This window comes from Engraulis encrasicolus, chromosome 5 (assembly GCF_034702125.1).
Source record: "Engraulis encrasicolus isolate BLACKSEA-1 chromosome 5, IST_EnEncr_1.0, whole genome shotgun sequence".
NCBI classification, from domain to species: Eukaryota; Metazoa; Chordata; class Actinopteri; order Clupeiformes; family Engraulidae; genus Engraulis; species Engraulis encrasicolus.
The window spans coordinates 18,051,163-18,064,334 of NC_085861.1; the positions used below are offsets into that span (position 1 = coordinate 18,051,163).

At 43.3% G+C, this 13,172-nt stretch overlaps 1 protein-coding gene across 1 annotated transcript in view; it reads left to right on the plus strand.

The window, feature by feature from the left end:
* The first annotated feature begins 7,921 nt into the window (after positions 1-7,921).
* ephb6 (eph receptor B6) overlaps positions 7,922-13,172 on the plus strand; it is a 60,331-nt gene continuing 55,080 nt past the window's right edge. Inside the window, exon 1 of the mRNA XM_063198794.1 lies at positions 7,922-8,005. Coding sequence (XP_063054864.1) covers positions 7,948-8,005 — 58 coding nt within the window. The 5' untranslated portion in view covers positions 7,922-7,947. The remainder of the gene's footprint in view (positions 8,006-13,172) is intronic.

Below are 13,172 nucleotides of genomic sequence, written 5' to 3' on the forward strand. Positions count from 1 at the left end.
GGGTGCTAACCCCTGCAAACTAAGGAGATTCTGCTGGTTGAGATACCTCTTGGGTCAATATTTATTATGTATAATGTTTGAAGCTTCTAATGATGGTGATGTTACTCAAATAAGTATTATTATTTGTAAAATTCTCAATCACTGGAACAAATCTCTTATGTTCCAAGGGTGTAGACATTTTCCGAAGAGCAGTCTCACTTTCAATACAGCTGTCATAGCATAGTCAAAGCACTCACTTGAGACCGTACAAACCAATCTTCAGTTTCCAGAAAGATCTTCCTTCTCGTATTTCCTAATGGATGTAGAGAGCAGCAGCTTGAGGTTGACCAGTGGTTCTGGAAAGCTCCTGCTGCAATGCCTTTTATGGTGACTTGGTTGGTTGGTAGGCAGCAGTGTTGCCAGATGTGAATGATCAAATGCCGCCCAAAAGGTTCTCAAAAACCGCCAAAATGCGCTAAATTGCGCCCAATTTCAACAAATTGCATTGACTTCTATGGGCCCAAAACGGCACAAAAAAAACGCCAAATGGCCAATTTTTCCCGTTTTTACTCGCAGACGGCCATCCCAAGTAGCCCAATTGGGCGGGTAACCACCCAATCTGGCAACACTGGTAGGCAGTGCATTTGGCAGTGTTACTTCAAGAAGTTATGGAGTAGGACCAACTAGAAGAGTGTTAAGAGAGAGAGAGGAAGAGGTGCGTCTGTGGGTTGTCAAGTAACTTCAGGTGCTCATCGGTGTCGAGACACAGATACATGTAGGGAGCAGAGAGAGGGTCCGAGGCACCCTGAAGGGAAGTTAAAAGTCCTTTATTTTCCTGAGTGGGCCGACACGTTTCGGTCACCTGCAACCTTCTCCAGGACTAAGAAGGTCGCAAGTGACCGAAACACATCGGCTTGATGTCCCACTAAGGAAAATAAAGGATTTTTAACTTCACTTCAGAGTGCCTCGGACCCTCTCTCTGCTCTCTATAGGTAGAAGAATGTAAAATTGCACTATGAAAGTGCTGAATCAACACTGCAAAATGTGTTGTGTTGTTGATTGGGTGCCCTGCATGCTGTCGCCTTATCCACCTCTCTCTGATCCAGAGTTGAATAAAGTAGAAGTAGAACTACTCCTATAGATGTAATTGCAACACTCATAGTATGATATTACAGAGTTGAAACCATGTTATATCACACCACTGGTGTTGTTATTACACTTGTAAGAGTACTTCTACTTCCACTTTACAACTCTGGGGTGCATTTCTCGAAACCAAAGTTGCTTACTACATTAGCTACTTTGTTGTTTTCAATGTATTTTCAAGTTGCTTACAGGCTAACAACTTGTCTTTTGAGAAATGCACCCCTGCTCTGATCAAGACAGAGCTGGTTTCCATCTCTCCATCTTATGTATCCATACATCCCCTCCTTAGATAATGTGTCCTGTTGGCATCCTATTGGCATCCCATTGGCTTGCCGTAAGTGCACCTCAGTGTTGCACCTCCTCACTCAGCCAGTACAGATGGGACCCTGCACTCCTGTCCTGGCACGGGATGCTCCGTTCTCTTGGCCAAACTGATACACTCACAGTTCCTAAGTGTGCTGCTACACTGATACCGTTATCTAAAAACCATTAGACCAGATCAAAGACCTCCACTTATTCTACCCTCACATGATATGACTTCAAAAGATTTTTAGTAGAGTAGTTTTGTAGAGTAGCGTATGCACATTGGATACAGGTGAAACTGTGTACTGAGTGAATGGGGGTACTGCACTTAGCCTAACTTGAAAAGCTCAACAGCTTTGACATTCGTATACAGTATGCAGTGCTTTGAGCATTTCGACAGTCAAAAGTACAGAAAGAAAAATGAGTGCATAGTAAGATAATAATAATATTTACATAATTACATAAGTGTATGCACTGCAAAGCTGGAGCATGACAGGGAGCAAAACATTTCATAGGGCTTGGCTTTACATCCTTACTGTTTTATTCAGGCAACCAATTATATTTGATTGTCAGAATACTGGTGCCTCGAGACCCACAAATGCATTTTAAGTCATGAATATTTTATATAAAGCTTTGAGACAAACCATTTCAGCCATTACTGTTTATCAAAATACTGTACCCGTTTGTCCGAGACTAGACAGAGATTTAGGAATATAGTTGTAATATTTTACCTATTTATTGAATCTCAAAGCATGTTTTGCATATGTGTCAGTGTCATACTGTACGTGCACTGTGGTATGTGTTTGTATAATATTGTACATACTGTACTTGCCTGGCTGGGGTCTTCTATTGATGATAACTGTAACTTGTAACAAATGTCCCAAAAGTGTGTTACCTGTACATTTGCTGCTGTGTATGTTGGCTTACCGTGTGCACTTTACTGGAAATGAAGGGTTTCGCTGTAAAACGGTGTATCCATCATTTTTGACTTTTGCATTTTATCATTGGAAATGACCGTTCAGAGGTCCTATCACCTATGTGTGAATTCTTGACATTCAAATATTTTTGGGAACATGCTTTTTAAACCCATACAAAACGCATTTTGCAATGCAATGCAATGGAATGCCCAATACAAACATGGATATACACCGTTTTGCAACGAAACCTTTCAAATGCACTCTATGATTGTTTCTGCACTTTCATAAAAGCCATATGAGAATTATTTTTATGAGACGGTTTGTTTTACTGTTTTCCAGCTTTTGTGTTTATTTATTTTGTTTTACATCGACACCTACATTGAATTTGAGATATGAAAAATTCAGAAATCTTTGCACCAAAAAAACACCTCATTTACAACATGGACACATGGACACATAGTACACATGGACCATGTATTGTTCGCAATCTCTTGACCAGCGATCTTCAGCCCAGATATGATCATTCATTTATACCACAATCAAAATACAATTTTCAAACCAAGTGACTCTGTCTTTCTCAGTTTGTGCTTCTATTTTGTATTGTTTGTATTTTGTTACTACTACATTGTACTGTATATTTTCTTGTGAAAGAACATGAAAAATAAACTAAAGAAACCCTGCATGGGAAATGTGTTTCCACCACGTCTCACCATTGATGTCTATATGCCATGTCTGTGATGTGCTTAGTAGCATACTATGTCTTTGGATTTGTGAGCAGGAACCTGAGTGGCAGAGACACGATTCCATCGGGTCAATTATACAAGGACAATATTTGCGCTGGTGGCCCTTGACCAGAGCAATCACAGACTTGTGGCGGAGGAGATGAGATGATCCATCTCCTCCACCACAAATATCAGCCTTTCCATATGCAAGCAGAAGAAAAAAAACTCCCATCCAATCCACAGTCCGTTTGTGGATAAATATCACGCTATCCTTCTTTTATGAGCTTCTTATAGCCTGATAAACCAGCCTAAATGTGAGATTGGATGTGTAAGTTAGTCTGGCCCCGATGAATAGTACATCCAAAGATTGTTGATGAGAACAACCCGTTGTCTTTCAAACCGTGCCTGTGCCTATAGGCCGGCGCTCTGACCAATCAGCGCTATCTTTCTCGTTGATGTGCTTTCCCAACGTTGCAAGCTTCGTCGTCACTCCCTCAAAACCCCGCCCGCTTTGATTCAAAACAAATCTCTGCGTTGTGATTGGTTTGCCAGATTCCTGGCAAGCCTGGCAGACCACTCCAACGATGTGAGGCCAGACCCACTCGCAGCCAAAAAAAATTGGCGTCCAGCGGGTGGCGCTGGTTTACTAGGCTAAGCTTCTGATATATTCTGCCTGGCGTTGTCTAAGGTACACTCCGTCTCTTTCAGCTTCTCCTTTTCAAATGAGTGTTATTTCACTTCCCTGAGTGGGTTACATGATAATCTATTTCTATCTGTGTGTGTGTGTCTGTGAGGCAGATAGGGTGCATATGTGTGTCAAGAAGGAACATCAAGGGCATGACCGTACAGTTCTGTTCCTCACAGTTCCAAGTTTGCATCATTCTTCACCACAGCATCCACGTAAGTCACACAGACATCACCAGCGGACCCTTCTCTACTGGCCACGATCTGCACATGAAGTGCAGTGATTTATAACAAAGTGTTAAATACAATTTACAATTTAGCAATAGTCCATTAGAAGAAGGGAGCAGCTGCTGTGATGAGGTTGGCAGGCAGGGGTAAAGCCAGGGGTGGGGAACCTATGTCTCGAGGGCCATTTACGACCCTTGAGGCTGTTATATCCGGCCCCTGATGTAATTTTCATGTTATGTAGCTTCAGATGAAATAGGAAATATTTTGTTAATAAATCATAGACATTACATTTGCAATAGTTATATTCAGGAGACCTAGGTGGGGTCAGTTTTAAAGGCTGCTCCCTTCAATATAAGCATAAAAGTGCAGGGGGAAATCCTGGTTTGTGTTCATAGTAAGATGCTCAGAGGACTTTTACGGTCCTTGGAGGAATTTAAAGAGGCCGCTTGAATGAAAAAGGTTCTCCACCCCTGGGTAAAGTAGTGGTTTTCAACCTTTTTTGAGCCAAGAAAGACACCTTTTTCGAAGCCAAAATACCAAGGCGCACCACCAGTTGTATTGTAAATGTGAACTAAAAGTAAAACCCTATTGCCTTATTATATTAACAATGTACCGGCACAGTCATTCTACAGTATCATTTTCCTCTGCACACTAGATGTTTCTCTCACGGCACACTAGTGTTCCCTGGCACAGTGATTGAAAAACGCTGAGGTAAAGGATGGAGATGTGTTGCCACAGAGTGTCCATTCACAATAGCCTTTTACGATGCACAGCCACAATGGCCATGATACTGTTTTGGCCCCTAGGGCCTTTTTGGACAGTGCAGTGAGGTCAGTGGTGATGACATTTTCCACTACTGTTTGCTTGTACTAAGAACTTGTATTGGCAACCCTAGTTGAAGTATTGATTTCTGAACACATGACAGGGCGATTCAGCTGTAACCATGATGACCATCATGTACATCATGTGCATCCCGTGGGCCTTCACTGAGCATGCCCAGCCCCTCTTCACACATGGCTGTGTTTATAAATAGTAGTGCAGGTGACCTTTTTAATGTGCCCATTTTCATTTTACACTGAGATTTTCCTATAGCCCTTCAATGCACGCTGTTCCAACAGTGGAATACTGCACTAGTCATTGGAAAGTACTACACTACTATATGGCACAACACAGGGCCTTTAGTAATACACTACAAGGTTTATGAAAGTGAAGAGGTTAAAGTGGATAAAAGCTTTTTCCACCTCCCATTGTCATTGTGACACAGCACTCCACAGCACACAAGTGAACACTGCATTGTGCACTGCACTGTGAACAAAATTGCATTTATGCCTCACTGCGGCAAGGGGGCAGCCCCCAATATTTTATGTTTCTGTTCTGTGGCCTGGTACTTCTCCCTGTCTGTTGTTAATAAAAATAAGCTGCATAAGATAATCAACATGGCCAGCAAGATTGCTTGCCAGCCACTAAATAGCATGGCCATGACTGTTGAAGCAAGGGTGGTAAAGAAGGCAAATACCATATGTGATGATCTCTCCCACCCCTTACAGCAAGCATATGAGTTGTTGCCCTCAGGTAGGAGGTTTAGGATGCCCTCATTTAAGACAAACAGAGCCCGCCAATCATTTATACCTACTAGTATATCCATCCTAAATAAGAGAACTGTAAGTTAGACTGAATAGCACACTGCACTTTGGTACTGAATACTGCACTTTACTGTGTTTATGTTGGGTTTTTTGTCAACCTGTCTTTTTGTCCTATAGAGGGAGGGGAGGCGAGGGGGGGGGGGGGTCGTGTTTGTCTATTGTGTTCTTGTTTATTGTAATGTCTTTGTCTTTGTAATTGTATCAGATGCACTGAAAATGGCACAGAACAAATTTCCGAAAGGACAAATAAATAATCTATCTATCAATGGCCCCCGAAAGGGAGCAGTGCGGTGGGACGATACCATGCTCAGGGTACCTCAGTCATGGAGGAGGATGGGGGAGAGATCACTGGGTAATTACTCCCCCCACCAACCTGGCAGGTTGGGAGCCGAACCAGCAACCTTTGGGTTACAAGACTGACCGCCCTAACCGCTTACCCATGACTATATGCGGGCGACCCAGGTTCGAGTACGTCTCTTTCTCTGACTTACTTCCTGTCATCTATTCATCTGTCCTATCTAAATAAAGGCTAAAAAGCCCCAAAACATTAAAAAACCATACAGTAGGTGCCCTGCTTCACTTGAAAGCAGAGCTTGTCCGACTTCACAGTGAAAAGGTATTTTTTCCTCCAGTTCTTGAAGCATGTAGTGAACATACAACGTCTGATGCTCGTCTTGTGCAGTCTATTACGGCATAGTGGGCCAAAAATGGAGAAATTCAGAACCAGCTATGTGTCTGATTATTAAAGGGACACTGTGCAGGAAATGGTGAAAAAAGGTACTGCAACTATGCTGCTCATTGAAACTAGGCTCCCTATTGCCAAATTTGATATTTACATGAAAGTTTACTAAGTAATAAACAAATATTTTCTAGTATGGTCCAAGTACAGTCCTTTTTGCAGCTAAAAATGGCTATTTTGGGAAATTCAAAATGGCGGACCATGGAGAAGATCCCCCTTTTCATGTATGAAAAGTGCAATTTTTCCAGTCATAATGAATACTTAGAATTTGATGGTGGTGGTAAGTATCCATGAAAAAGGTAACATTAGTGAATGGGCAGCGTGAATTCCGGAAATAAACAAAATCTCACACAGTGTCCCTTTAAGTCGTCCAAGATGGCACATGAATATGCAACTAAAAGCATGCTTCCTGTACACATACAATATAAAGTTCAAAGCAAGTAGAAATAGAAATACTGTACAGTATTGGTAAATATCTTTTTAAAATATATATATTGAATGGGCAACACATGTTTATAATCTGGACCTTTAACCTATTCATATCTACTGCTTCTTACTCCTGTGCAGCTCCAAATGGCATCTCACAACCTTCTGTATTGTCTGCTTCTTCAATGTAATTTACAGGACACAGATTTCTCATCTTTGATGCTGTGACAATTGTGAGTGGCCCAGATGACCAGTAGAGGGAGATGTCTACACAGGAAGCACAACCCCAACCTTGTCTCAAGTTCGCTCCTGTGTATGAATGCAAGCTATACTGCCTGAGGTAAGTTGCTTAGTACCATTGTTCTTTTCAATGACAACCCAGTGGCTTGTACAGACATTTCGGGGGGCAAATGCTCGAGGGGGAGCATTTGGAACCTCCGGATGCCTTAGTAGAACATAGGCTGTATTATATTATATCGTATTATATTATATTGTGTTACATTATATTATATTATACTTTCAAAAGGGCATTTTTGTCCTGTATGACAAAGGGGCAGGTGCTTTAGCACCATCTCGTCCCTATCTGTGCACACCTACAGAATGTAGGAAAGTTTTTAAGTTGTTTACTGAGCACATTAAAAAATTATTTTTTTTTCTGAAAAAAAAACAAAAAACCTGTATATCGTGGAAGAAAGATTATTTAGAGGGTCATGTTTGCTGTCAGTTTCTGCAGCGTGCTGAAGCACATAGGCTACTACAATTCCTGAGTTGGCTCAACACTGATACACAAGTTGTGGTTTGGTTTTAAAATGTAGATGAGGGGATAGTGGAAAATGAACAGAGAGCACCGCTTACATTGAGTCCGTTGCACGCAACAAAATATGTGTGGTATTTTTCCCATGCCTTAATTACAACTACACTATACCAATTACCCGTATGCCTTAGGTTTTCCCCTTATTTTTAAAGAGGCATCTCTCTCTCTCTCTCTCTCTCTCTCTCTCTCTCTCTCTCCCTCTCTCTCTCTAATCTGAAATGAAACGAACAGACAGACTCCTCCCCCATCCAGTCCCCCCCCTCTCCCAACTCCCTCTCTCTCGTTCCCTGGTTCCTTTCTACTCCATCTCTACCTCCCTCTGAGCTAGTAGTACCATTCTGGAGTGGAGATGTGGAGTGTCTTTCTATCCCTCTCGCTGTTTCTACAGACTAATTCAGCAGAAGAAGGTAAGAAGAGGGGCTTCTTTATTTCTGAGTTTCTGAATATCTTGCTCGCTTGCTTTCTTTTCTTGTTATCAGCTTTGCATGGGTGTCATGGGGATCACCGCCATACACGTGCGTCTCTATGAGCGCTGACTTTTGTGTGTCAAACTGCTGCCACTGCTGCCGCTCCTAAGACTGTGTGCGCTGTGCATCTGTGTCAAGTCGGGCAAACTCAGTGCATAGGGCAAGCAGTGCAGCATGAAATGAGTCTTGGCTCGCACACCTTCTTGGCTTTCTCTCATTTTTTATTTGTTTATTTTATTCTGTATGTGTGAGTGCAGATAATAATGTTGGAAAGTAGACTTTGTACAGTGTGATGAGCGTGTGTGTGTGTGTGTGTGTGTGTGTGTGTGTGTGTGTGTGTGTGTGTGTGTGTGTGTGTGTGTGTGTGTGTGTGTGTGTGTGTGTGTGTGTGTGTGTGTGTGTGTGTGTGTGTGTGTGTGTGTGTGTGTGGTCTAGTGTTCAGAAAGTAATTTCAAAAACAAAACGATTGTGTTAAGGTGTCGATATGACTGTTTTGTGTTTCCCAGGCATATGCATGCATTAGGGCAATGTACTACATCCATATCATTGTCACTGCAAAAGTGATGCTACTGTGACACATTGAATGGAGTTTTGTGGTCTTCAATTTACTCAGCATGAAGGCAAAATCAGAAGCGCCGGCGAACACAAAAGAATATAGAATGGCAGATTGGTCGCGGTGAATAATAAGTTGCATAACCTTTGTCTCCCCCTCACCCCAGCGCTCTCCCCCGTATTCACTTGACATTATGGTTGTGACAGTGAGGGCTCCCCTCCTTCGTAAAATCAGCCAGCTACAAGGAGCAGCCATGGCCCCACTGCAAAATCTGCCTCTTCTCTTCTCTTTCTCCTCCATCTGTCCATATTTGTTATTATATTAGGCCTTTTTAATTAATAGCTCAGTACTCATGTAGGAGTGCCCTAGCCTGATTATCATCGACTTTCAAATCTCTTCGAGACTTGGTCTGACCAAGAGCATAACAATTAATGTTTCCCAAACGGCATGGCTGACCCACCTCCCTGGGCTTGCTACTGGTTGACTGGTGTCCGACAAAAATGGGTGGAGTTCCCGATTTTTCGGGAGATCAGAAGCGATATTTACATTGCTCTTGGCCTGACTAGGAGTGTCCAGCTGAAACGTGGACATTTCGCAGTGTTAATTCAACACTTATGGTGTAGGGCCAGCACTAAGGCTGATAAAATCAAACCTCTTCAATGTAGAATTAACACTGAAAAACGTACTGTACAGACCGATAGAGACAAACAGATAAACAAACAGACAAACAATTAGACATTTACGTACATAGATAAACCGAGTGTGACATTATAATCAGGGCTGTAAATTAACTGTTTTCATCACCAGATAAAATGGCTAGTAGATGTGTCAATTTAGCCAAACACACACTCACTAATGGGTCATTGTGGCTAGTAAGTTGTCTTTTCTACAAGCCAAACTGAAATTTCATCCGCATTTGGCCGGTTGGCTGGTGTTAATGTAGAGCCCTGATTGTAATGTAGTGGGCTCTTGTAAGACTATGCTATGCAGTGGTGTAGTCTACGTAGAACGCGGGTATACAGAGTATACCCACTTCTAAATTTCAGGGATTTCAGTATACCCACTTAAAATTGGTTCATCCATTGTTTTGAATAGCACAAATATATACAGTATACCCACTTAAAAAAATCTAAAATATACAGTATACCCACCATAAAAAAGTAGACTACACCACTGATGCTATGTGAATCAGTGTGACAGAGAACAAGAGAGAACAAGAGAGAGAGATAACTAGGGAGGAGGTGATTTTTTTTTTTGGCTTGATGCGTTCAGCTCCTTTACACAGCTGCATTTACACTCTTGGATGGCCATCAGAAACATGTTGCTAGTTTTGCCAGCTGGTATTTACAGAAGGGAAATTATGCTGGGAGCCCAAGAGATATCAATGTGCACGAGAACGAAGCGAGATAGACAGATTGAGAAATAGACAGAGATGGAGAAAGAAAAAGAGAATAGTATAGAGTGTGATTGAAAGGTGCAGAGAGGAAAGGAAAGAGAGAGAGAGAGAACAATGTGATTAAATATGTGGATTCAGACTATATGGTGTATGACAGAGAGACCAGGTGTGATTGACAGACTAAAAGTGAAAAGGAGAGAGAGAGGGAGAGAGAGAGAGAGAGAGAGGGAGAGAAGGAGAGTGGGAGCTGAGCGAGCTGGGAGGAGAGGTCAGTGGCCTAGTGACTCTCCGCCTATTGACTTGTTAGGAGTTGTGCCACTAATACAGTATTAACCCAGTAGCACACATCCCACAGCACAGCACAGCACAGCACAGCACAGCACAGCACAGCACAGCACAGCACAGCACAGCACAGCACAGCACAGCACAGCACAGCACAGCACAGCACAGCACAGCACAGCACAGCACAGCACAGCACAGCACAGCACAGCACAGCACAGCACAGCACAGCACAGCACAGCACAGCAGTCCGCCGACATACAACTCAATCATACTCCCCTCCGCCGGCGTGGCGTGTTTACGTACGTGAACCGTATGAACTGCACTGTAGTCTGGGCCACGGCTGGGTGGGGCTCAAGCCTCCCCTTGAAAGGATCCTGCATTCGTTCAGACTGATTTGATGTGATTTGATGTCCTGGCATGCGTGTACGCTGCCAGTGATTCAGTGTCTGCGTCAGTCATGCTGTGCATGTCTGTGTTGGTGGGTGTGCATGTGTAGGCATTTGTATGTGTGTGTTTGCAACCGTGCGTGTATGTGTGTGTGTGTTTGTGTGTGTGTGTGTTCGTGCTTGTGTGGATGTGTGTGTGTGTGCATGCTTTTGTGCGAGACAGAGAACGAGAAAGAGACGCGCATTGTGTTTGTATGTGTGCCAACGCCACAGCCGCCAATCTACAGTTGGCAAAAAAAAACGGTTGCCATCTTTTCCAGAGCGTTCCTCCCCTCGTCCTTGGATTTAATAGAATAATATAAAAAAAACAGATCACTGAATCAAATCACAGTTGCAAGCACAACAATGCAGAACATAGGATGCCCAATTACTCTGATTCAATTCTCCTCTGTATGTTAAGCAAGTGCACCTGCCCATTAAACTCAGATTGAGTGGCGTAGATTGAGGTGCTGTTTCCACTTAGCCAGATATTCTTGAGAACGCATTGGTTTGGCCCTCCGTTTACACGTAAACAGAGTTTTAAAATCCACATATAAACATTACATTACATTACATTACATTACATTACATTGCACTTAGCTGACGCTTTCATTTATTCAAAGCGACTTACAACTATTATTTTCAGGATATTGGTTACAATCCCTGGAGCAATGTGGGGTTAGGTGCCTTGCTCTAGGGCACTTCAGCCATGGATGGAGATGTAGGGAGAGGACAGGGGGGATTTGAACCGGAAACCCCTAGATTGAAACACCACCTCTCTAACCACTAGACCACTAGGAACGGCTGCACGGCTGCCCCATCTGGCTTTAAAAATATCCCATTTAGGGGGTTAAAACGCACCTGTTACAATGGAGTTTTTATTTTTATCCACATGTTTCTCAAAACAGGAGAAAAAAATATCCACATTTAAAAATGTCCAGCTATGTGGAAACAGCACCTGAATTAATTTAACAATGGTTAAATCTTCAGAACTGAAAGGTCTAAGCCACTTTTTGTCTTACTTTTTTTGAAGGCGCTTGCATGCTTTGCAGACACTCAAGTATCTTCAAAAGTAAGGCAAAATGTGGCATGTATCTTAATGTTATGAAGATTTAACCATTGTTGAATTAATTCAATATATATATATATATATATACACAAATTGTACATACCGGAATTGTATTACTTATGGTATCCCTCCCCTCCCCGCCCCTAAAAAACAACTTAACTGCCATGACATGAAATGCTGAGCAATTCCATCGTTTCCATGTGACTTCCTGGATTAGTGCCACAGTGTTTTCAGCATTAGTAGCTTTGTGTCAGAAATACATACTTTAGCTGACTATTTATTTATTTTCTAATTCACATGTTATTTATTTATTTATTTATTTGTTTAGCTATCCTCTTAGCGCTTTCGTCATATTTTTGGTACAGTGCTCGCTGGGCAGTTTGCAGTATACCTACTCAATCCTACGTCCGCATTCCACAGTCCTCTAGACCTAAACACTGTTGGATTTAAGGGTGCCATGAGGAGGCGGCCCCCTGCGATTAAAGTGCAGCACGATGCTGCTGTATTCCACTAGTCAACAGCCAGGCATTACAGGAATCTGAGCTCGGAGGTATTTAGCACATTCTCCCTGTGGTGTAGTAGCCTATCTGGCAGCCTGGCTCTCTGCAGCAGCCAGCCCGGCGTTTCGCTTTTCCTGCATTGTTCCAGCGGGCTCCCCACAGCAAAAGAGCTTATCTCTACCCTAGTCCAATTTGTCTGTGGTTCAACACCCCAAGGGCCAATCTCACAAGATTTGAGCCCCGACTCGCTTAACCTGCAATCGCATTAATTAGACGCCCACTTGGCCTTGCCATGCCATGGTGGCGTGGCGTGGCGTGGTGTGGTGTGGCATGGTGTGCCAGTGTAAGTGGCGTGTGGCTGGCGAGCCAAGGAGTGCTGCTGCTTACTGTGTAAGTTGCGGACTGCGCTGCACTGCACTTAGAAGTCGCTGATGCGATTGATGTGTTGCGTGTGTGAAATTTCACAGCGGGATCCCTTGCCCGGTGCCAAACCCTTCGGAGAAAAAAGTGTCTCGGAAGGAACGGAAGCCCTCGGGCTGCCCTGGCTGGCTGATGGCGGGGACCAGAGCCCCAGTCCTGAAGACTGTGTGAGTGTGTCAGAGACACTGGCACAGCGGGCGCTGCCCCCAGGGCTCCTGGCTTTCCCGTTTTACAATTGTCTGCCATCCCCCACTTTTCTCTCTCTCTCTCTCTCTCTCTCTCTCTCTCTCTCTCTCTCTCTCTCTCTCTCCGTCTCTCTCTCTCTCTCTCTCTCTCCATTGTGTCTTCATTACTTCTCCTCATCTTTCTCATGCCACTACTGTACACTCGTGCCACTTCCAGGTTGAGGGGGGTCCCTTTGCGTGAGATACTTGCGTGGTGTAGTCTGACGGTTCGTGCTCA